General features: G+C 40.2%; 1 protein-coding gene and 1 pseudogene across 2 annotated transcripts in view; one reads left to right on the forward strand and one right to left on the reverse strand.

The window, feature by feature from the left end:
* The first annotated feature begins 332 nt into the window (after positions 1-332).
* FAT3 (FAT atypical cadherin 3) overlaps positions 333-21,982 on the forward strand; it is a 558,548-nt gene continuing 536,898 nt past the window's right edge. The window contains exon 1 of one of the 2 annotated variants that reach the window (XM_025356611.1): positions 333-3,635. In XM_025356611.1, coding sequence (XP_025212396.1) covers positions 344-3,635 — 3,292 coding nt within the window. In that variant the 5' untranslated portion in view covers positions 333-343. The remainder of the gene's footprint in view (positions 3,636-21,982) is intronic. The other variant, XM_025356610.1, reaches the window with a different exon arrangement.
* LOC112606318 lies at positions 13,944-14,706 on the reverse strand (annotated as a pseudogene).

Genomic DNA, 21,982 nt, shown 5'->3' on the forward strand with positions numbered 1-21,982 from the left:
CCTCCAATATATACCTCTAACTTGACCTTCAGAATGTAAGAAATCTTGTACCAATGAACAACCCTGTCAGCAGTATAAAAGTGTTATTTAAAACAAAGTGTCACTTGAAAAAAATTCTTACAAGATTCAGCTAAATTCTAGTAATCTTGGGTTCCTCATTTCCTAGTAGTGGCGAGGTTTCTAATTTTTTCTTATATTGCTGTTTTAATCAAAAGATTTTATGATAAAGTTTTGAAAAGCATGGTTTCCTAATAGTTATTTCCCACTCTCCCACTTCTTCTAGGATGGTTAATTTATCTTTTCTCTCTCTCTTTCTTCCCCTCCAGGATGGAAGTATGATGTGATGGATATAATTATGGGACACTGTGTGGGCGCACGGCCTCCTCCTTGTTGCCTCATCCTCCTGCTTTTCAAGCTTTTGGCCACCGTCTCCCAGGGGCTGCCGGGGACTGGGCCCCTGGGCTTCCACTTCACACATTCCATTTATAATGCTACCGTGTATGAGAACTCAGCAGCAAGGACCTACGTCAACAGCCAGAGTAGAATGGGCATCACCTTAATAGATCTGTCCTGGGATATCAAATACAGAATAGTGTCCGGAGATGAGGAAGGCTTTTTCAAAGCAGAGGAAGTCATCATTGCAGATTTCTGTTTTCTCAGAATAAGAACTAAAGGTGGCAATTCTGCCATATTAAATAGGGAAATCCAGGATAATTATTTATTGATAGTAAAAGGTTCTGTCAGAGGAGAGGATTTGGAAGCATGGACCAAAGTGAATATACAGGTTTTAGATATGAATGATCTGAGACCTCTGTTTTCACCCACAACATACTCTGTTACCATAGCAGAAAGCACACCTCTAAGGACTAGTGTCGCCCAGGTGACTGCAACAGACGCAGATATTGGTTCCAATGGAGAATTCTACTACTACTTTAAAAATAAAGTTGATCTCTTTTCAGTTCACCCCACGAGTGGTGTCATCTCCTTAAGTGGCCGATTAAATTATGATGAAAAGAATAGGTATGATCTGGAAATTTTGGCTGTGGACCGGGGAATGAAACTGTATGGAAACAATGGAGTGAGCAGTACTGCAAAGCTTTATGTTCACATTGAGCGCATAAATGAACATGCCCCAACAATCCAGGTAGTCACTCATGTTCCTTTCTCATTGGAAAAAGAGCCGACATATGCAGTGGTGACAGTTGATGACTTAGATGATGGAGCCAATGGAGAGATCGAATCTGTTTCCATCGTGGCTGGGGATCCTTTAGATCAGTTCTTCCTGGCTAAGGAAGGAAAGTGGCTGAATGAGTACAAGATTAAGGAGAGGAAGCAGATTGACTGGGAGAGCTTTCCCTATGGCTACAATCTCACTCTTCAAGCAAAAGACAAGGGATCTCCTCAAAAATTTTCAGCACTAAAGGCAGTCCACATTGGCAACCCCACAAGAGACACTGTCCCCGTTAGATTTGAAAAAGAAGTGTACGATGTGAGCGTAAGTGAATTTTCCCCTCCTGGTGTCGTGGTTGCTATAGTAAAACTAAGTCCTGAACCGATAGATGTGGAATACAAATTATCTCCTGGTGAGGATGCAGTGTACTTCAAAATTAATCCTCGGTCAGGTCTGATTGTTACAGCACAGCCACTGAATACTGTTAAGAAGGAGGTTTATAAACTGGAGGTGACAAACAAGGAAGGAGATTTAAAAACACAAGTCACCATCAGCATAGAAGATGCGAACGACCACACCCCAGAATTTCAGCAACCACTCTACGATGCTAATGTGAATGAAAGTGTTCCAGTGGGAACCAGTGTTCTAACAGTTTCAGCTTCTGATAAGGATAAAGGGGAAAATGGGTACATCACCTATAGTATCGCTAGCCTGAATCTGTTACCATTTGCCATTAACCAGTTTACAGGTGTTATTAGCACAACTGAAGAATTGGATTTTGAATCCTCCCCAGAAATTTACAGATTCATTGTTAGAGCCTCTGACTGGGGTTCGCCGTACCGCCATGAAAGTGAGGTCAATGTGACTATTCGAATAGGAAATGTCAACGACAACAGCCCTCTCTTTGAAAAAGTGGCTTGCCAGGGAGTTATTTCATATGACTTTCCAGTCGGTGGACACATCACAGCAGTCTCAGCGATCGATATTGATGAACTTGAACTTGTAAAGTACAAAATAATTTCTGGAAATGAACTTGGCTTCTTTTATTTAAACCCAGACTCTGGTGTTTTACAGCTTAAAAAATCACTGACAAATTCTGGCATTAAAAATGGCAATTTTGCCCTCAGAATTACAGCAACTGATGGAGAGAATCTTGCAGACCCCATGTCTATTAACATTTCCGTCCTACATGGGAAGGTGTCTTCAAAGAGCTTCAGCTGCAGAGAAACTCGTGTGGCTCAAAAGCTGGCAGAGAAGCTACTCATTAAGGCAAAAGCAAATGGGAAACTGAATCTGGAAGATGGATTTCTTGACTTTTATTCAATTAATAGGCAGGGACCATATTTTGACAAGTCTTTTCCTTCTGATGTGGCTGTAAAGGAGGATCTGCCAGTTGGTGCTAACATTCTGAAGATTAAAGCCTATGATGCCGACTCTGGCTTCAATGGAAAAGTGCTATTTACAATATCAGATGGAAATACGGATAGTTGCTTTAATATTGATATGGAAACTGGGCAGCTGAAAGTCCTTATGCCCATGGATCGAGAACACACAGACCTCTATCTCCTTAATATCACCATCTATGACTTAGGTAATCCACAGAAATCATCATGGAGACTGCTGACCATCAATGTGGAGGATGCTAATGACAATAGCCCAGTTTTTATTCAAGACAGTTACTCAGTTAACATTCTTGAAAGTTCAGGCATTGGTACTGAAATCATTCAAGTGGAAGCCAGAGACAAAGACTTAGGTTCTAATGGTGAAGTGACTTACTCAGTCTTGACAGATACACAGCAGTTTGCCATCAATAGCTCAACTGGAATCGTTTATGTAGCCGACCAGTTGGACCGGGAATCCAAAGCCAATTATTCTTTGAAAATAGAAGCCAGGGACAAGGCAGAAAGTGGTCAGCAACTGTTTTCAGTTGTCACTCTGAAAGTTTTTTTAGATGATGTCAATGACTGCTCCCCGGCTTTCATTCCCAGTAGCTATAGTGTGAAGGTTCTTGAAGATCTCCCTGTTGGCACTGTCATTGCTTGGCTTGAGACCCATGATCCAGATCTTGGATTGGGGGGTCAAGTACGCTATTCCTTGGTCAATGACTATAATGGGAGATTCGAAATAGATAAAGCAAGTGGGGCCATCCGCTTGAGCAAAGAGCTTGATTATGAGAAACAGCAATTCTATAACCTTACTGTGCGGGCCAAAGACAAAGGGCGGCCTGTCTCTCTGTCATCTGTTTCCTTTGTTGAGGTGGAAGTGGTGGATGTCAATGAAAACCTCCACACTCCCTATTTCCCAGACTTTGCTGTTGTTGGATCTGTAAAAGAAAACTCACGCATTGGAACAAGCGTGCTGCAGGTGACTGCTCGAGATGAAGACTCCGGAAGGGATGGAGAGATCCAGTACTCCATCAGGGATGGCAGTGGTCTTGGAAGGTTCAGTATAGACGACGAGAGTGGTAAGTGTAATATTTTGTGCCAAGAGTGTTGTTTCAACTCTTTTAAATGGTCAACATTGGAAAAGTAAAGGAATGTTAGGCCACTAAAATAGAATGTCAAATGAGGTTGCATTTGGTGCAGAGACGACGCACGTAGATGCTTTTTCTTAGAATGTTCTGGTTTGTTAGAAGATCTGTTTAGACACTAACAGCCGTGGTTTCCAGTGGGAGTCCTGGTTTGTTCTGTTTTGTTTTTTCTTGCTCAGCACTACTGCTACCAGGTCATCTTTTGATAAGGCTAAGTAATTGTCACTTCTGTTGATTGTACTCCTGACCCTCTCTAAATGAAGGAATCTGATAAAGTAAATTACATTTGAATTGGCTTTAAGTTAGAAGTGTGAAATGGATTTTCAAATGGATCTTATATAAGAATCTTTCCCTTTACAGTAAGGCTTTGCAGAAGTGATATTGCATTAGTTGCTTGGTCTTTTATCTTTCTTGGGTTCGTCTGGTCCTTGAACGATGGACATTTGCACTCTGTAGCTCCATTAATATAAGGAGGTGTGCTTCTACAAATGCTTTCTTAATGGAATAAATGACTCTTGCTATGAATTTCATTTATAAAAATTGATTTTAAGAATTTATTTGTAAGGAGATTTTTTACAAAACATTTAAAAATATGGGGCAAAATTGTTCCAGTATTTTTATTGCTTCTGACTTACTTTTAAAATTATTCATTCATAGATAAAGATACAGGTTTTTTAGAAATACTTGTTATTGTCGCTATTTGTCTTTAAAATGTTCATGTGCCTGGGCACATGCATGTCTCTGTGTATGTGTATGTTTCCGTTTCTTTGCTAGCACTGTGCATTTCTCTAGACTTTAGATTGTAGACATCTCAAGTGAGGGCCTGTGTCTTCCCTAGTCTTGTTTAAATGGTAATATTAGGACCTTACCATTTTCAGGGCTCATTTACATACATTAGATACTTATCCACAATATTCATAGAGTGCTTTTGCTCCCTTAGTCAGCTCAAGCTGCTACAGCAAAATACCACAGACTGGGTGATTTAAACAATAGACATTTATTTCTTATAGTTCAGGAAGCTGGAAGTCCAAGATCAGGGCACCAGCACAGTCAAGATGAAGGCCTTCTTCTGGGCTTGCCAACTACCAACTTCTTGCCGTGTCCCCACATGGCAGAGAGAGCAGGCTTTGGTCTTTTTCTTCCCATAAGGGCACTAATGCCATCATTAAGGCTGTACCCTCATGACCTCATCAAAACCTAACTTCCTCCCAAAGGCTCTATCTCTATATAGCGTTACATAAGGGTTTAGGGCTTCTGAGTATGAATTTGTAGGGGACATATATGTACATTCTGTTCATAACAGTCCCAGTGATGATGATTAGAACAGGAGGTAGGAAGGTATCCCTATAGACATACTAACTGTATATCCACAATACCAGAAAAATGATTTAAGAAACTATATTAAATATTAGGTAGCAAGAAAGCTGTATGTGCCATCTCAAGTTTAAACTATAGCTTTAGTATACATAGGCTCTAATTATGGCCAGTGTAAATTGTAAAATTGGTCTTCATAGCTATAGTAGATTAAAAGTCAATGTTAGGAAATTTCACCCTGACTTTGCCACATACTGTATGTTATCATGTATCGCTTAAAATTTGGTTGGAATATATGTCTGCCTTTTAAGTACAAAATGTTAAAAGAGGGGAACTAGCCTTTACCGAGTGCCTACTCTGTACTAATACTTTACTACTAATAATAATGAGTTCATTGAGTACTTACAATGTGCCAGACACTGTACAGAGGGTTTATAGACAGGTCTTATTTAATTCTTCCAACAGCACCATGAGGTGGGACTGATAATTACCAACTCATGAACTGAGGTTCAGAGAAGACATAGAATATGGAGCCTACTTTCAAACTTAGCTTCGTGTAACTGCAGTGTACCTTGCTCTCACCCATCTCAAGATAAGTTGGAATTTCCTTGCATGTTCCCAACTACACTGAAATTTGGTGTTGAGCGAAAATCTGTAAGGCAATAAAGTATTAAACAGGTTTCAAAATCCTTGCAACCCTGGACTTATTGACTAATGGTGCTGGTCATTGATTAACCTTCCTGATTTCTTTATAGTCCCATTGTTTGTATGGCTCTCTAGTGATGAACTTAGCGTTGAGACTCAGGTAAATGTGGGTAGGTAGGTCATAGGAAAAGTTCGAACTGAATCATTCACCACTGCTATATAGATGACTACATCAAGTCATACCCAGTTGTTTTTTTCTTTAATCAGGAAGTTGCATTTTGGTTTACCTGATACAGTGAAAAGTAGGAACAATTTGGTATCAGTGGCATAGATTTTCCCACAGGTAACTTGCTACAATGTTTCTACCTTGGGTATTACTTAGAAAAGATATGTATTTGCGTTTGCTCCATTATATTCTGAATTATATATATATTAAAAAAAAAACCTTGAATTGGCCAGTCATGGTAGCCCATGCCTATAATTCTAGCACTTTGGGAGGCCAAGGCAGGTGGATCTCTTGAGCTTAGGAGTCCCAGACTAGCCTGGTCAACATAGTGGAATTCCATCTGTACAAAAAAATACAAAAAATTAGCTGGGTGTGGTGGTGCATGCCTATAGTCCCAGTGACTCAGGAAGCTGAGGCAGAAGGATCACTTCAGTCCAGGAGGACGAAGCTGCAGTGAGCAGTGACTGCACCACTGCACTCCAGCCTGGGTGTCAGAGTGACACCCTGTCTTAAAAAAAAATAACAATTAAAAATAAAAATAAAAACTTTTGTCATCAGCAATACTAATGCCACTTATATTTTCACATTGCTTTGTGACTTAAAAACCTCTTTCCTATAAACATTAACTCCTTTGAGTTAAAGAGTAGCTAAGTGAGTTTATAAGGTCACACAGGTTTTAGAGGATATAAGCTGCATCTTGAACCCACATCTCCTCAGTCCTAATCCAGTGCCCTTTTCTTTCAATTCTTTCATGTTTCTGATTTTTTCATAGTTTTAAAATTATAGTAGCAATGTCTTTTCTCCTTTATTATTTCATTCTGTTCCCTTCTCTTAGAAAACACAACTGGGTTTTTTCTCTGTATTACAGGAAAAAAGGTTTGGGCTTGTTGAGTTTTTTTATGAAGATTAGAGTGTCCATAGAATCTTAACCATCTTTCTTTCTCTCCTCTCAGCACTTCTAGATTTTAGAATCTAAGCCCAAGGAGCTGATGAGGAATGACCACCTGGACTTGTTTCCAGGTGATGCTAGGGCTGAAGAGAAGTTTGGCAATTGTATGCCCAATAAGAGAAGCCATCACCTTGGTGCTGTTGAGTTTATACTACTGTTGAATGATCCATCAGTTTTTTGCTTCCAAATGCTAAAAAAAAAATATGGTTTGAGTTGCTGGCAGAATGAAAAGCTGTTTAGCCCTGTAGCGATTACTGACTCTCAGGTCTAGACTCCTTTGTCTTTATTTAACCTGTGGGCATAGAATGGCCTAGACTTGCTTGAATTTGAGGCTTTTAAAACCTTTAAGTCAGCTGCCAAAGATTACCCAAGGGTTTGCATTGGTTAGCAGCTCTCAGAGTACACATGAGTCACCTGGAGGGTTTGTTAACAAATGCAGATTCACAGGCCCAATTCCCAATGCTTGTCATTCAATAGGTCTGGAGTGGGAGCCCAGGAATCTTCATTGAAGCTTTTCAAGCATTTCCTCCTCATGTGGTTTGCAAACACTACCCTAAATTTACTTGACCTACTCAGACAATGGCTACCAGATTATATGTATCTTTTCTGTAAATTATTTTTTATTAGTTTTTTGAAAGGCAGAGACTTGAGCTCATGTCTTAAATAAATTTCTTTTCTAGTCAACTTTTACAATTCAAATAAATCTTTTATTATTTATTAGTGGTGATTTTTTCTGAATGCTTTCCCAATGGATAAAAATCCATTTCTATGCTTCAGTAATTGTAGTGCTTAACGTTTTGTGACAGTGTGTGTGCTGGGATTAGTTGATACATTTAGTAGTTTTATGTTCTTGACTTTCTTGGAGCTCTGCGAACCAAACCATACCTTTGAAATTCTTTGCTATGCACAAGCATTTAATAAATGTTTAATAATGTTCACAGTAAATGGATTAAATGGGGGCCTCCCAGACTATAGTGGATTTGATCACGATTTAAATCACTAGTCTGGAAGATGCAATTTAATCATTTTTTTTCTTCACAAAGAATGCATTCTTATTCTTTGACACAACAGGGATTCATATTCTTGACTACTCTGAGGTTTTACACCATTTTAGAAAGAGCACAGTATATATCTCAAAATGTAATTTTCTATAAATATTTTGGAAGCTACAAACTTGAGCAATGGTTTCACCCTTTCTATTTATCTGGTTAATTAAAGAAATATTTAATTGAGATGAACAATTTCCAATTAGCACTTTAATCATGGATAATTGGGAAGGTATTTTGCCATCCTTTATTACTAATTGGATTATTTCTTCCATTTATCAAGTACCTATCTTGTGGCAGGCACTGTGCAAGGTACATTTTAGGTACTATTGCTAATTGTCACAGTAATGCAACAAGGTAGGGATCACTGAGGCTTGCCCAGACAGGGTCACACATCTGGTAGCTGTTCAGAGCTAAGATTTCAACTCTAGTGTAATGGACTCAAAATCTCATGTTATTGTCCCTCTTTTTCAGTCCAGCATGCTGTCATAACCTTGTTACACATATGTATTTGTCAGATTTTTCTGGATTATTGCTATATAACAAACAATTGTGAAACTTCACTGGCTTATGGAAATATTATTTTCTTGCCCCAGACTCTGAGGGAACAGCTGAAACAGCACTGTGGCAGACTGGATTGACTTAGGATCTGATCCACATGTCTTTTTATTCCAGGACCCAGGCTGAAGGAGTACTCACTATCTGGGATGTGATGTTCTCAAAGTGAGAGGCAGGAGCTCAAGAGGGCTGGTGCAAACTTGCAGTGCCTCTTAAAGCCTCTATTCAAAACTGGCTCACGTTCCATCGGCCAAAGCAGGTCATAGGGTCAAGCTCAGCACTGTGGAGCAGAAAAGAATATTCCTTGTTATGTCCTAAATGTTTGTGCACCCCTCCCCCACCCCCCATAGCTCATGTTAGAACCTAATAACAAATGTATAGTGTTAAGACGTGGGGCTTTTGGGAAGGGATTGAATCACGAAGATTCCACCCTCATGAATGGGATTAATGTCCCGATAAAAGAGGCTCTAGCTAGCTCCCCTGCTCTTCTGCCATATGAAGGCACCTAGCAGGCAGCATCTATGAGGAGCAAGTCCTCTCCAAACACTGCTGGCACCCTGATACTGGACTTCCCAGCTTCTAGAACTGTGAACAATATATTTCTGTTGCTTACAAATTACCAACAGTGTAAGGTTGTAAGGTATTTTTTTTTTATAGCAACTTAAACTGACTATGACACTCCTCCAACAGGGGAGAGGGAGAGAGGAGTGAATAGTTACTGAACAATAGAATAGCATGACATAGGACATGACAACTCTCACAATCATCTTCGTAAGTTTACGTTAATTGAGCACTGCCTATGTGTAAGGCACTGCGCCAGGCGCTAGTGACACAAAGAGGCACAGGTGTAAGAAATGGGTAGCTGACAGGTCACAACGCAGATGCAAGAGATGATGCTGGTAACAGTGGCAGCAGTGCTTAACATCTACTGAGCACCATCTGTTTGTGTGCCAAGTTCTGTGCACACTGCTTTAAACAGATGGTCTCATTCAGTCATCCCAGGAGGTATGGACAGTTATTTTCTTATTTTTTCATATCTGCTGTTACGAGGAAAGACTCATAGGCTCCGTGCCTATGCATTTACATTTACCTTTCTTTGCATTGAGGCTCTTGAAAGCATTTCCCCAGCATATCTGAGCACAGAATGCTCTTTATGCCAAATGCTTTGATAGACCTAGCACAGGCTTAGGAGACCTGATGTACTCTTTGAATTCAAATAGACAAACCGAAAAGGTGTTTGAGACACATTAATTACCGTCAAGCTAATTATATATATCATGAACAGATTATTCCAATAATAAATAAATAATAACTTTATAATTGTGTTCAGAGTTGGGCGAACTGTCTCCCATTCACCTCTCTGATCCATTCTGACTCTTCTTTCTGCTCTGTGCCCAGAGGCTTTTTGGCCAGTGGGCTCTTTTGCTGTCTGACATCTCTTGGTTCCACCAATGGGAAACTAAGAAAGGAGAGCCAGGTCAGGATATTCATCCCTTTGACTCTTTCTACACTGGTTACTGTGGGCTGGATGCACCCCTCCATGGATGGGTGGTAACAGTTCCTTGCTGTTACTAGCCCTAGATTACCACACTATTTTTGTTTTCTTTTGTTTTACTTCTTTAAACTCTGCCCACTCCTTTGTAAATAGTTTATTTATTAAATGTTCCTCACTATCCAGTTTGAGTGTGCCATCTGTTTTCCACCAGGACTTTGACTGATAAAATATTTTTCTTATTTAAATATTTCTAAAATAGATTTTAAGTTTTAAAATATTTTGCATACCGACATTTTCTAGCAATTTCTACTACAGTTTCTGTAATACTGCTTTGATGTGTTGGTATATTTCAGTACCAACAGTAGAGAGAGAATAATTATCTAATGCTTTCATTTTACAAGACAAGAAAGTGAAACCAGAGGACTGTATCTTCCCATCTAACTTATGCTCTCCACATCTTTTCTACCATGAAAGGACAAGTTTTGTTTTGCTAAAGAACCTGTGTCACTAGACAGAAAAAAGAGGGGTTTGGCCGGATGGTAGGGTACCAGGATCTTTCAAGCTCTCAAACATTGTGATGCTGTACTTTGATCTTCTACAGGGAAAAGGATTTATTTCAGCTGGTGGCCAAGGAAAGAATAAAGGCAAACAATTGAGTAGCTTTTATTTATTTAGTTCAATTGAAGAACTGTTCACTAGCTGCCAGTGCTGAGTCTAATATTCTTTGTCCAAAGCCTCTAATCATCATAGTCAAGAGTGGGTGAGTGAAAACCAAGAAATGGAAGAGCTGTATTGTTTGAAAAATGAGGAGCTCTTTGTCATTGAAGAAACCATTAGCTTCAGCCGAGATATTTAAAAGAGTGATTAATTCCTATAGTAGCATATCTCTTGCATAATGTAATATAATATAAACTTCTTTTGTCTCATATTCAGAAGCACCAGAAATCATATTTTGTCTTATAGCTGGTTGTTAATCTTTCCAACTTCTTTTCCCCAAACTTGCCTGGCAACTCCTCTTTGACAAGTTGAGGAGTAAGACAGATGTTATTTGGTAACTTTAGTTTAATTCATGACAAATCCACAATAAATGGCATCCCCTGTCCTCATTCTTTTTTTGAGATGATATTTTTACTCTTGCTCATCTAAATCAAAAGAGGCTTGTTGCATTTTGGCCCAGGCTTGCCCTTAAATTTTCCCCTTGAGACCCAAGCAGGCAAAGGAGAGGAATGAAGTTATGATCAAGTGACAGCAGAAACTTTTCTTGGCTCTAGACTTTTTGGCCATAATTATTTGAGAGAAAAAAAATAATGTTTCCCTGAGGAGTCCTGAACACTCTACAACATTCTGATGAACTTTGTAGTTGTCATGTAAGCCAGGTGGGAGAAAGGATTAGAAGCTTCTGGAAAATCATAAACGGCATGTTTTTATTACTCTTTTCAGCAGGTGCCTTCTTCTTGACCTTTTCATAACTGTGGGCTGAGGCAATTTAGGTTTTAATATAGTACTGTTGGTTCAAATCTGTAATTATGTCTGCATTGTGTATCAGGCTTGAACTGCTATTGTCTCTGTATAACTAGTAAATGATAAAAATAATGACAGTCATAAAGAGGTAATCCAAACAGGTTGGCAAACCTACAACCTGGAAACTTGGGTGGTCTTTTCTCTGTATGCAGTCTTCCTTTTATATTTAATAATAGACATTTTCAATGGCTTACCAGCCCATCAGGTCAGGGTCCTCATTTCCCCAGTGCCAAGTGATGCTGTGTTATTTTTATTTCTTCAATTATCAAACAGTGAAATTTCAGAATCCTAGTAAGCACAGATTACCAAAACTACCAGATTATATTGCTTCATGTATTTGTGGCTCTCCAGAAGGCAGTGGGATAAATTTATTGTCCTTCATGACTTCAGATAGCTTGCATATCATTTCAGTCTTCTAAGAATGGTTTGCTGCTAGTGTTTTGTATGCACATTGAAAGATACTTTTATTTATCATTACAGTTGGAAGAATTATAGAGTTTGATAAATATTTATGTGATGCCACTACATTCACAATGTTTCATTGAAAAGAAAATGAAATGAAAATTAAAATGGGCTGTAGTCTGTATTTTTCACTTGCCAGTTTTTATGAAAGCATGTCTTATCGACAGACAGAATCTACAAAGAGTTGTGTGTAGGATTCAGTTCAATTTATATTAAATTCTGGGCATTGGTATACGAGTTATTGAATATAATAGGACTCTTGAAATTTTCCCATTGGATGTTATAGGACTTAGCGGCTCCTCTGGGCCACTCTTTGTGATTAAATTCACAGATTTTCATTTGCATAACATAGTTAATATTCTAGTTGGTTTTAAAAAGCAGTATGCTGGTGAGAATAATACTGAGTAAAATAACAGATCGCATATGAAATATCTTGAACTGAAAGTGAATAAAAGTTGAAAGAATTAAAATAAAAGGCCAAGCACAGCGGCTCATGCCTGTAATCTTAGCTGTTTGGGAGGCCAAGGCAGGAGGATCGCTTGAGCCCAGGAGTTCATGACTAGCCTCGGCAACAAAGTAAGATCCCATCTGTACCAAAAATAAAATAAAAAATAAAAAATTTAGCTGGGCATGGTGGCGTGCACCTGTGGTCCCAGCTACATGGGAGGCTGAGGTGGGAGGATCACTTGTGCCTAGGAGGTTGAGGGTGCAGTGAGTCAAGTTTGTGCCATTGCACTCCAGCTTGGGTGACAGAGTGAGACCCTGTATCAAAAACAATCAAATAAACAAATGAATTAAGATAAAAGTTTGAGGTACACACACATACCCTAAAAGATATGGCAAATGGGCAAATGGTAAAAAAACAAAAAAACAAACAAACAAAAAAACAAAGACTTTGTGGTTGCCTTTGAGATGTGTAAAATAGAGTTTAAATCATTTTTATGATTTTTTTTTCCATTTGCTTCCTTAAAAGCCTGCCTCTCTTCCTTTTCCCCTTCCTTTTTCCTTTTTCTTGACCTCTACTTCTTCCTTCTCTCATTTCCGCATTTATCATGCACCTGCTCTCTGTTGTTATAGAGCTTTGAACTGAAGAGGATGTAAAGATGATTTTTTAAATTGTACATAATTCCTTTATTATACTGATCTGGAAAAAGGACTTAGTACAGTTGTGCTCAAATGAACACTGGGCCTATGTGGCAGGACCAAGCAACTAGAATATGATTCAGAAATCAGTCAGTGAAAGACACACTTAGGACCAAGAGGCATTTCACAGCCATGAAACAAGGTGGGGGAGAGATTCTAAAATAAACAGCAGGAGGCACTCCTGCCCTGCATAGGTCAGGGAGCTTATCCCATATTGGTGTGAGGAATGGTTTACTTTCTGATGACCACATGTGGGACTATTTCAACTGCCACAAGAAACCCCAGAAAGGTTATTGTTTTGGATTATTTATATACACTATACTTTTATAAAAGTAAAGGTAACACATACACTAAAGTCAGGATTGATCTCAACCTGCTAGAGCCAGCTTCTCTGGGGTGAGGGAGGAAAGAGTTGTTTGTCACATCACCATACAGGTTGCATTCATCTTCCACTGAGTGACTAGAGCCCCCAGGCAATGGCCTGACTCTGAAGAGCACAGGACTGGCTCCAGGAATAGATCGGCTCTCTTTCTTCTCCTCACTGGTCATGACTTAGAATGGTTCCTCCCCACAAGTCCTTAGTAAACAAAGCACTGGCAAAAACCCAAGTCACTACCTTTCAACACTCTGGGAAAAGGAGAGCTTTTCCTCAGTTTGGACTGAGAACCCATGCCCTAGAAGCGTTATTCTGACGAGGTCGTAAAGGGAGTGGCTACATGAGACAAAATGGCTGAAATGAAAATGGGAGCCACTGGTCCCCATCTGCAGTTACAACTTAAGATGCCTACAGATGTGCTCAGTGTGACATGTGCAGGAGGGAGGGGCACAGGGATGTGACAGACAGGGAGGGTGCTCCTGAGGACAGTAGCCTGCCCGCCAGCCCTCACTTCTTGGCCTTGCCCTCGGCAGCCACAGTTTCCATGGCTTTACCTATGGTCTCTTCATCCCCCAAGAACTGCATGCGCCTGATGGGCTTCAAGTCCTTGTCCAATTCATAGACAATGGGAATAACCAGTTGACAGGTTCAGCTCCATGAGAGCCTCCTCAGAGACCTTCCAGATGCTTGACAATGGTTGGGAGGCTGTTTCCATGGGCTTCAATCAGTACCCATTTCCCCTCCTTGATCTGGGGAGCTATTTCTTCATTCCAAAAGAGCAGAGCTCTGGTGGTAGCATCATTCAGACTCTCGCAGGAGGGTAGCTGATCTTCAGTGACGTCTGCATACCTGTGATCCTTACTGATGTTGCTGTAGAAAGGATGGTTGGGCTTCATCAGAGGTGGTGGGACATCACAGGAACACCTCCAGATCTTTACCTGGGCCTCGCCATGCTTTGCAGCAGTTTCTGCTTTATTGACTGCAGTCAGACACCCACAGTGCCCTTATTGAGGTGTCAAGTCCTCATTACTGGCAGCCACATCTGATCAGTGGCATCTAGCACTGTCCGGATTGTCAAGATCACTCTCTTCTGCACTGAGGAGAGGCAGATATCAAATTTAGAGCCAGCATCTCCCAGTGCCTGCCTGCAGGACTTTGCTTCCTCGTGGCCTGCCGGGCTCAGGTTGGCATTGTACCAGCCACTGAAGCAGTTCTCCAGGTTCCACGTGCTGTCTCTGTGGTGGATCAGCACCAGCTTATAGGCAGCCATGGTGGTTGTCTGGGCATGTGGTGCCAACTGGTACAGATGATTAAATGAAGAACTGGTAGTAGAGGCTGGGCATGGTGGTGCACAGCTGTAATTCCAGCACTTTGGGAAGCCAAAGCAGGAAGATTGCTTGAGCCCAGGCATTCAAGATCAACCTGGGCAATATAGTGAGACCCTCTCTCTAAAAATAAATAAATAAATAAATAAATAAATAAATAAATAAGGTGGGCATGGTGGCACACTCACCTATAGTCCCAGCTAGTGGGGCAGGGGAGGGCTAACATGGAAAGTTCACTTAAGCCTGGGAAATTGAGGCAGCAGTGAGCTGTGATCATGCCACTACAGTCCAGCTTGGATGACAGAGTAAGGCCTTGCCTCAAAAAAAAATAAATAAAAATAAATAAATTTAAAAAAACTTATAGTAGAGACAGAAAAGCATGTAATCTAATTGTATATCATGTGATACAACATGAATGAGTGTCTTCTACTGATCATTCATCATGTTCCCTGTGGCCTTAGGCTCATCCTTCGGCATTGTGGGATGAGTTTTACAAATTCCAATTGGAGACACAACAGTATGAAGGAGAACTAGAGCATTGAAGTGAGTTGATAATGCTATATAAGCAAGGGTTAATTGTCGAGGAATGCCTAATCCCAGAAATGAATCCCAGTTTTGTGGGGCTTGAAGCTCATACTATTTCGAATGCCTGTTTTGAGAAAAAGAATATCATAAGAACAAAATTGTGTTTGTTTAGAACAAGGAAAACAATCACAGCAACTTAAAAGTTTGAAAGTCAACAAATATGACAGATATCACAAAACTCAGAAGAATAACCGTATTTTTTTTAAATGCCTGACAAACATCTCTAATGCTTTTTTTCTTACATTTTTGGGTTGAAATTTTGCTCGATTGCCTTTCCCTAGGATAACAATTTTGTAATCATTGCCATAGAAAATAAGAAAGATTATTTAATTTTTTTGCTACTGTGGTTGACTGAAATTTGTGTTTTTTATTATTGAGAGTTTAGAACCATTTCTCCAAAGTCACAACTTGTTATTTTTAATGACATGTCAATTTTTAACATTGTGTCAAATTTGGAAAAACCTCTATCAAGTTTCTTTTTCGTACAAACTGTTACAGATACTCTTGCTATTAATAATACTGCTACAAGTCTGTGTTCCATAAAAAACAACAACAACAAAAAACTAGTAATTTCTGTTTCTGTGAGTTTTGTCAACAAAAGAAAAACCTTACAGTGCATTTTTAACTTGTATGCCGCATCATCCAGGAGAGAACTTTCGTTTTGACTCTGTAGGCAAGAGCAACGTCTTCTAATGACACATTTACATGTCTAATCATTTCGTAGTTTTCCACAGAATAGCTTCTGGCTCTGTTCATTTTAGCCTAATTTCTCCTCTACCACTGCCGTAAGTCTAGTGCCGCCCACCTCAGGTTATATTCATATGGTGATACCAGTTTGGTCTTACTTCTATGCTAAAATGCTGGGTGTCTCAGTGCAATGGATAGTGGGAGTGTTTTTGGAAGCCATTTCTACACTGGAATGACTAACAACTATATGTATATATGTGGAATTGAAGATGAGTCATATAAATAATCCCACTAAATGAAAATTAAATGTATCCTCGACTTAATTCTCTTTTAGACAGATCTCCATACTGGCTGCAACCACTTCACATAATGTGATGTAAAATGTAATCAAGGGGAAAGAGAATAGAAATTTTGAATTGATCTGGATATTTTGCGGCCGGGCACGGTGGCTAAAGCCTGTAATCCCAGCACTCTGGGAGGCCGAGAGGGGCGGATCACGAGGTCAGGAGATCGAGACCATCCTGGCTAACACGGTGAAACCCCATCTCTACTAAAAAATACAAAAAACTAGCCGGGCGAGGTGGCGGGCGCCTGTAGTCCCAGCTACTTGGAAGGCTGAGGCAGGAGAATGGCGTAAACTCGGGAGGCGGAGCTTGCAGTGAGCTGAGATCTGGCCACTGCACCCCAACCTAGGCAACAGAGTGAGATTCTGTCTCAAAATATATATATATATATATATATATATATGATATATATTATATATAGCAAAATTTATAAAAATGTAGGACAATGTGAATCATTGTTAGGATCCTCCTTGGGGCTTGGAAGTATTGGCTTTAATAGCTTCATGTTAAATCTGCATCTGCCCAGCAATACTGGTAAATGAACATTTTTCTGAAAGAAGTCTTTAATGTCATTGGAGGAAGTGTCTGAGCTGGGCCAGGCCACAAAGTCTAGTTCTGATTTTAAGGTTGATGCCAAAGACAACCAGACCAGGTTTTAGGTTGTCGCTTCTCTTGTATATTACTGAACCAACAGACAAATGGTGAAAGGACATAGACCAAGTTTGTATGTGAGTGGATCTGACTCTTTGGTGTCTCTATGTTGCTTGAGGAGGTGCCCTGGAAATTCTGTAGCCAAAGCAGCCTTTGAAGAATAAGAAATCTGCAAGGTCTTGAGAGTCCAAGGTGGGCAGATCATGAGGTCAAGAGATCGAGACCATCCTGGCCAACATGGTGAAACCTGTCTCTACTAAAAATACAAAAATTAGCTGGGCATGGTGGCGTGCACCTGTAGTCCCAGCTACTTGGGAAGCTGAGGCAGGAGAATTGCTTGAACCTGGGAGGCAGAGGTTGCAGTGAGCCAAGATTGCACCACTGCACTCCAGCCTGGTGACAGAGCAAAACTCTGTCTCAAATAAATAAAAAAATAAAATCTGCAAGATCAGTAGTGTAGAGCTTTGGTCTCACTGCTTTTTTGGAGTAGTTGGCTGTTGAAAGAATTGCATTTTTTCTTGGGCCCACTCTTACTCATCAAATATCTTTGGGCATTCACCAGTAACAATATACCAGCATCCAGGAAGCACACTAAGAGGGCCTTTAAGAGCTGCACTAATAACTGTCCCAGAGTTCTTTCACTCAGATTCATTCTCCATATTCTAAAAGTATAACTTGAGAGTTTCCCCTAAATTATAAGGAGTTTCAATTAATCATAATTTGCACATTATTGTTGAAATTTACCATAAATAATCTAACTTATACTCTATATATTAGTAGCATATCTTGGAATCCATAATTTCTATCCCTGTGGGCCGTTGGTTTGGTAGGATGTTTCTGATTTCATTGACTAAACTCTAGATAAAGCACCATGATTATTACAAAGAAACATTATTGTGAGGTCAGCTTTGAAAGGAAATTCTTTACTCAAGCTATCCAAGTATGAGCTCTGAGGTTGTGAATGGGGCTGTGAAGATGGAAAGTGAGGTTAGTCTTCTTCACGTGTGTTGGTCCTCTGCCCTCATATATGTGTCACCCATCTCTCCCTGATCCTGCGTAGAGTTAGGTATTTCTTTCTCATACCTTGAGGATACTTCTAATAGAATATTTGATTAATAAAGGAATAATGATTAAACTGAATGAGCCTTGAAATAAAAACACAGTTATTAAATATTGGATAACCATTTTATACAACACTACTTTAGATGCTAAAATATCAGGTGTATTCTTTCTTTCATCTGACTGCTATTTTATCCTAGACTGATATTTATCCTAGGAGGTAAACCATCAGAAATGGAGTGAGTTTGAGTTTTGTTTATGGTCACTAAACTCTTGTGTTTCACAACTGAGATAGTGTAGATGCTCAAGGGTGATTATGCTAACTCAAAATTCTGTATTCTACAGGAATACAGCATGATTCAAACATGGATAATAATACTTTAGCTCATTTAGAACGTCAAAATTTGGTAATATATGTTCAAGAACCAGGATGTGAGCAATAATGATTATTGGGAGCGTTCTACAGAGTTTGCACTAATATACATTAACTCTGTGGTTTTTATTCAGTCCCTACTTACTTTCACTTTGCACACAATTCTAATAAGATAGATTTCCTGGTATATAATCCTGTAACGTTTTAGAAATTGCAAAGTGGAGATATTTCAGTAGATGGTCATACAGCAGTGGGAAATAACCCCATAAATCAGGCAGCAGGAGAAAGAGATTGCTAACTCTCATTGCGTGTTTTTCTGTGCCAGGTGTTAAATAAGTATTGATTCATTTTCTTTTCACAAGGTTCTATGGTGTATGTACTCTGATTATCCACATCTTATGGATGAGAAACAAAAACTTGATTTTAAATTTCTTGTCGAAGGTTTCACAGCTTGTGGTGGAGCTGGGATTTGCAGGAGGCAAGTCAGAACCAGAGTCTGAAGGCTTAATGTTGGGACTTCAGACATTTTCAGAATAAACAGCCCTAAGTACCTCCTTAAGGGCTTTAAGCTCAGGCCAGGTGCACTGGCTCATGCCTGTAATCCTGGTACTTTGGGAAGCCGAAGTGGGTGGATCACTTGAGTCCAGGAGTTCGAGACCGGCCTTGCCAACATGGTGAAACCCCATCCCTACTAGAAAATACAAAAATTAGCCAAGTGTGGTGACACATGCCTGTAATCCCAACAACTCAAGAGGCTAAGGCAGGAAAATTGCTTGAACCCTGGAGGTGGAGGTTGCAGTGAGCCAAGATGGTGCCACTGTGCTCCAGCTTGGACAACAGAGCAGGACTCTGTACCCCCCACCCCCACAAATGGAGGCTTTAAGCCCAAAGAGTGCTCATCGCTTCATTCCCATGCAGCATAATAGCTAGGTGATGATTGTAATGAAGTTGGGATCATTGTCAAGGCCCAGGTTCCCTAGAAAACAGAATATGAAGGACAAGTTACAGTACATGCTAATGTTTTACTAATCACAGGGGAGCAAGAGTGAGGAAAAAGAAGTCATATGGGATGAAATGGAGACCACATATAAATTGGTGTGTTTTTAAGTTGGTCACAGCTTCACAACAATACTCAGCCTGCTTTCAGTTGCTCCGCCTGTCTCCAGAGAGGGCACTGAGAACCACTCTATTTTGGACCATTTAGCCTGGGGTTGGAAGGAAGGGGAAGCGGCTTCTCTGCTGCCTCCTGCCCATTTCTGGCATTTTATTGGTCAAATCTGCCACATAGGCCATTAAGTCACAAAACTTCTGGGAAATAGTAGTGGGAAGCCAGTACTTCTGAAGGTACCGTCTGGTCAGTGTTCACATTACTATCTCTCTTTTATCAATGAGTACTGGATTAGGGGGGCTTCCTTATTCTGTGGCAGGAGCAAGGGAGTTCCTATCAGGGAGTAGGGTGAACATCGATGTTTAGGTGTCTGTGGTACAGGTTGGCCTGAGCACATCTTGGTGGTGCACAAACTGGACCTGGAAAGAGAATTGCAATGTACTTTGGAAAAATTATGTAAATCAAAAATAGATAACTAAGCAAAACAAAACAAAGCCCACACAATTATGATAACCATCTGACAGGCTGCCCAACTACTTGGAAAACTCAAATGCGCAAAATGGCACATTTCCCAAGGGTTCTGGTTTGTCAAGGTTTTGTGATTTCTGTGTCTCTGGAACCTGGACTGCTTAGAACTACAAAGAGGAAAAGTAGCAGCATTTTACATTCTTTAATTGACATGGGCAAACTTTTTTTTTTTTTTCCTGAGACAGAGTTTCGCTCTGTCGTCCAGGCGGGAGTGCAGTGGCCTGATCTCGGCTCACTGCAAGCTCCGCCTCCTGGGGTCATGCCATTCTCCTGCCTCGGCCTCCCGAGTAGCTGGGACTACAGGTGCTCGCCACCACACCTCGCTAATTTTTTGTATTTTTAGTAGAGATGGGGTTTCACCATATTAACCAGGATGGTCTGGATCTCCTGACCTCGTGATCCACCCGCCTCAGCCTCCTAAAGTGCTGGGATTACAGGCATGAGCCACCGTGCCTGGCCAGCAAACGATTTTTTTTAAAAAACCCCATCCTTTCTAGCAAGTATCCAAAGTCAGAGCACTATTTTATGGAATGTACGTGTGTGAATTCATGCGCTGGAAATTGGGAGGGAAGTAGGGCTAAAGTGAAGGAGTTTGAGAATTTCATCTACTGGACTTATTTTTCCATCTTCCTTCCTAGTCACAATATAGTAATCATCTTTGTTGTCCTCTACCTTCTCCTCCTCCTTAGCACCATCACCATCATCTAGTACTTACCGAGAGCTTGCTATGTGCTAGATACCCTGCAAGGTGTATCATGTAGTTGAGCTCATTCATGCCTCACATTAAACTTATAAGGTAGGTACTCTTATTGCTCTAGATTTGTGGGCATGGGAACTGAAATTTAGAGAAGTGAAATAATTTGCCCAGGTCCACAGAACTACTAACAGAGCCAAGGCTATAACTCAGCCTCGTCTAAATCCATGGTTCTATCTCTTGTCCCGACCACATACTACGCTTGGAGTAGGTATGTTTGGATCTTTTTGTGCACATTTTTGTGTCTACCTTGTGCATTCTGTTTTCTCTTGTGCCTTTGTTGATAGGAGCTTAAAGGGAATATCTGTAATATTCATTACAATATGTATTATATATTATGCAACATGTAGTATATAATGTTATAATGAACACGTGATGAACTCCTACAATATTCTAGGCACTGAGTTAAAAGAGTGATCCAAGTAGGCAAAAATCTTTATCCTTGTAACATTCTGTATTACACAGCGTTTCCAGAGAGACAGAACCAGTAAAGATAATGTACATACACACACACACACACACACAGAGAGAGAGAGAGAGAGAGAGAGACATATATAGATATGGATATAGATGTATGAGAGAGGATTTATTAGGGGGATTGTCTCATGTGATTATGGCGGCTAAGTTCTATGAGAGTCCATCTGTAAGCTGGAGAACGAGGGATGCCAGTAGCATCAATTCAAGTAGGGTCAATTCAAGTTCAAAAGCCTCAGAACCAGGGGAGACTATGATATAACTCTTAGCCTGCGGCCAAAGGCCTCTCAGAGAGAGAGAGAGAGAGAGAGAGAGGGAGAATGAGAATTTGCTTTCCCTCTGCCTTTTTGTTCTATCTGGGTTCCCAGCTAGGTGGATGGTGCCCACCCACATTGGATGAGGATGAATCTTCCTTACTTAGCCCACTGACTCAAATGTCAGTCTCTTGCAAAACACCCTCACTAACATACCCAGAAATGATGCTTTTTCACCTATCTGGGTATCTCTTAATCCAGTCAAGTTAACACCTAAAATTAAGCATTGCATATTCTAGTGGGGATGTTGCACTTAAAACCATCTATCATACCCTACATTATACTTGTTTTTCTTGATTATTATCAAGTGCTAGGCAGAAAAATAATGCAATTGAAGGATCAAG

This window comes from Theropithecus gelada, chromosome 14 (assembly GCF_003255815.1).
Source record: "Theropithecus gelada isolate Dixy chromosome 14, Tgel_1.0, whole genome shotgun sequence".
NCBI lineage: Eukaryota > Metazoa > Chordata > Mammalia > Primates > Cercopithecidae > Theropithecus > Theropithecus gelada.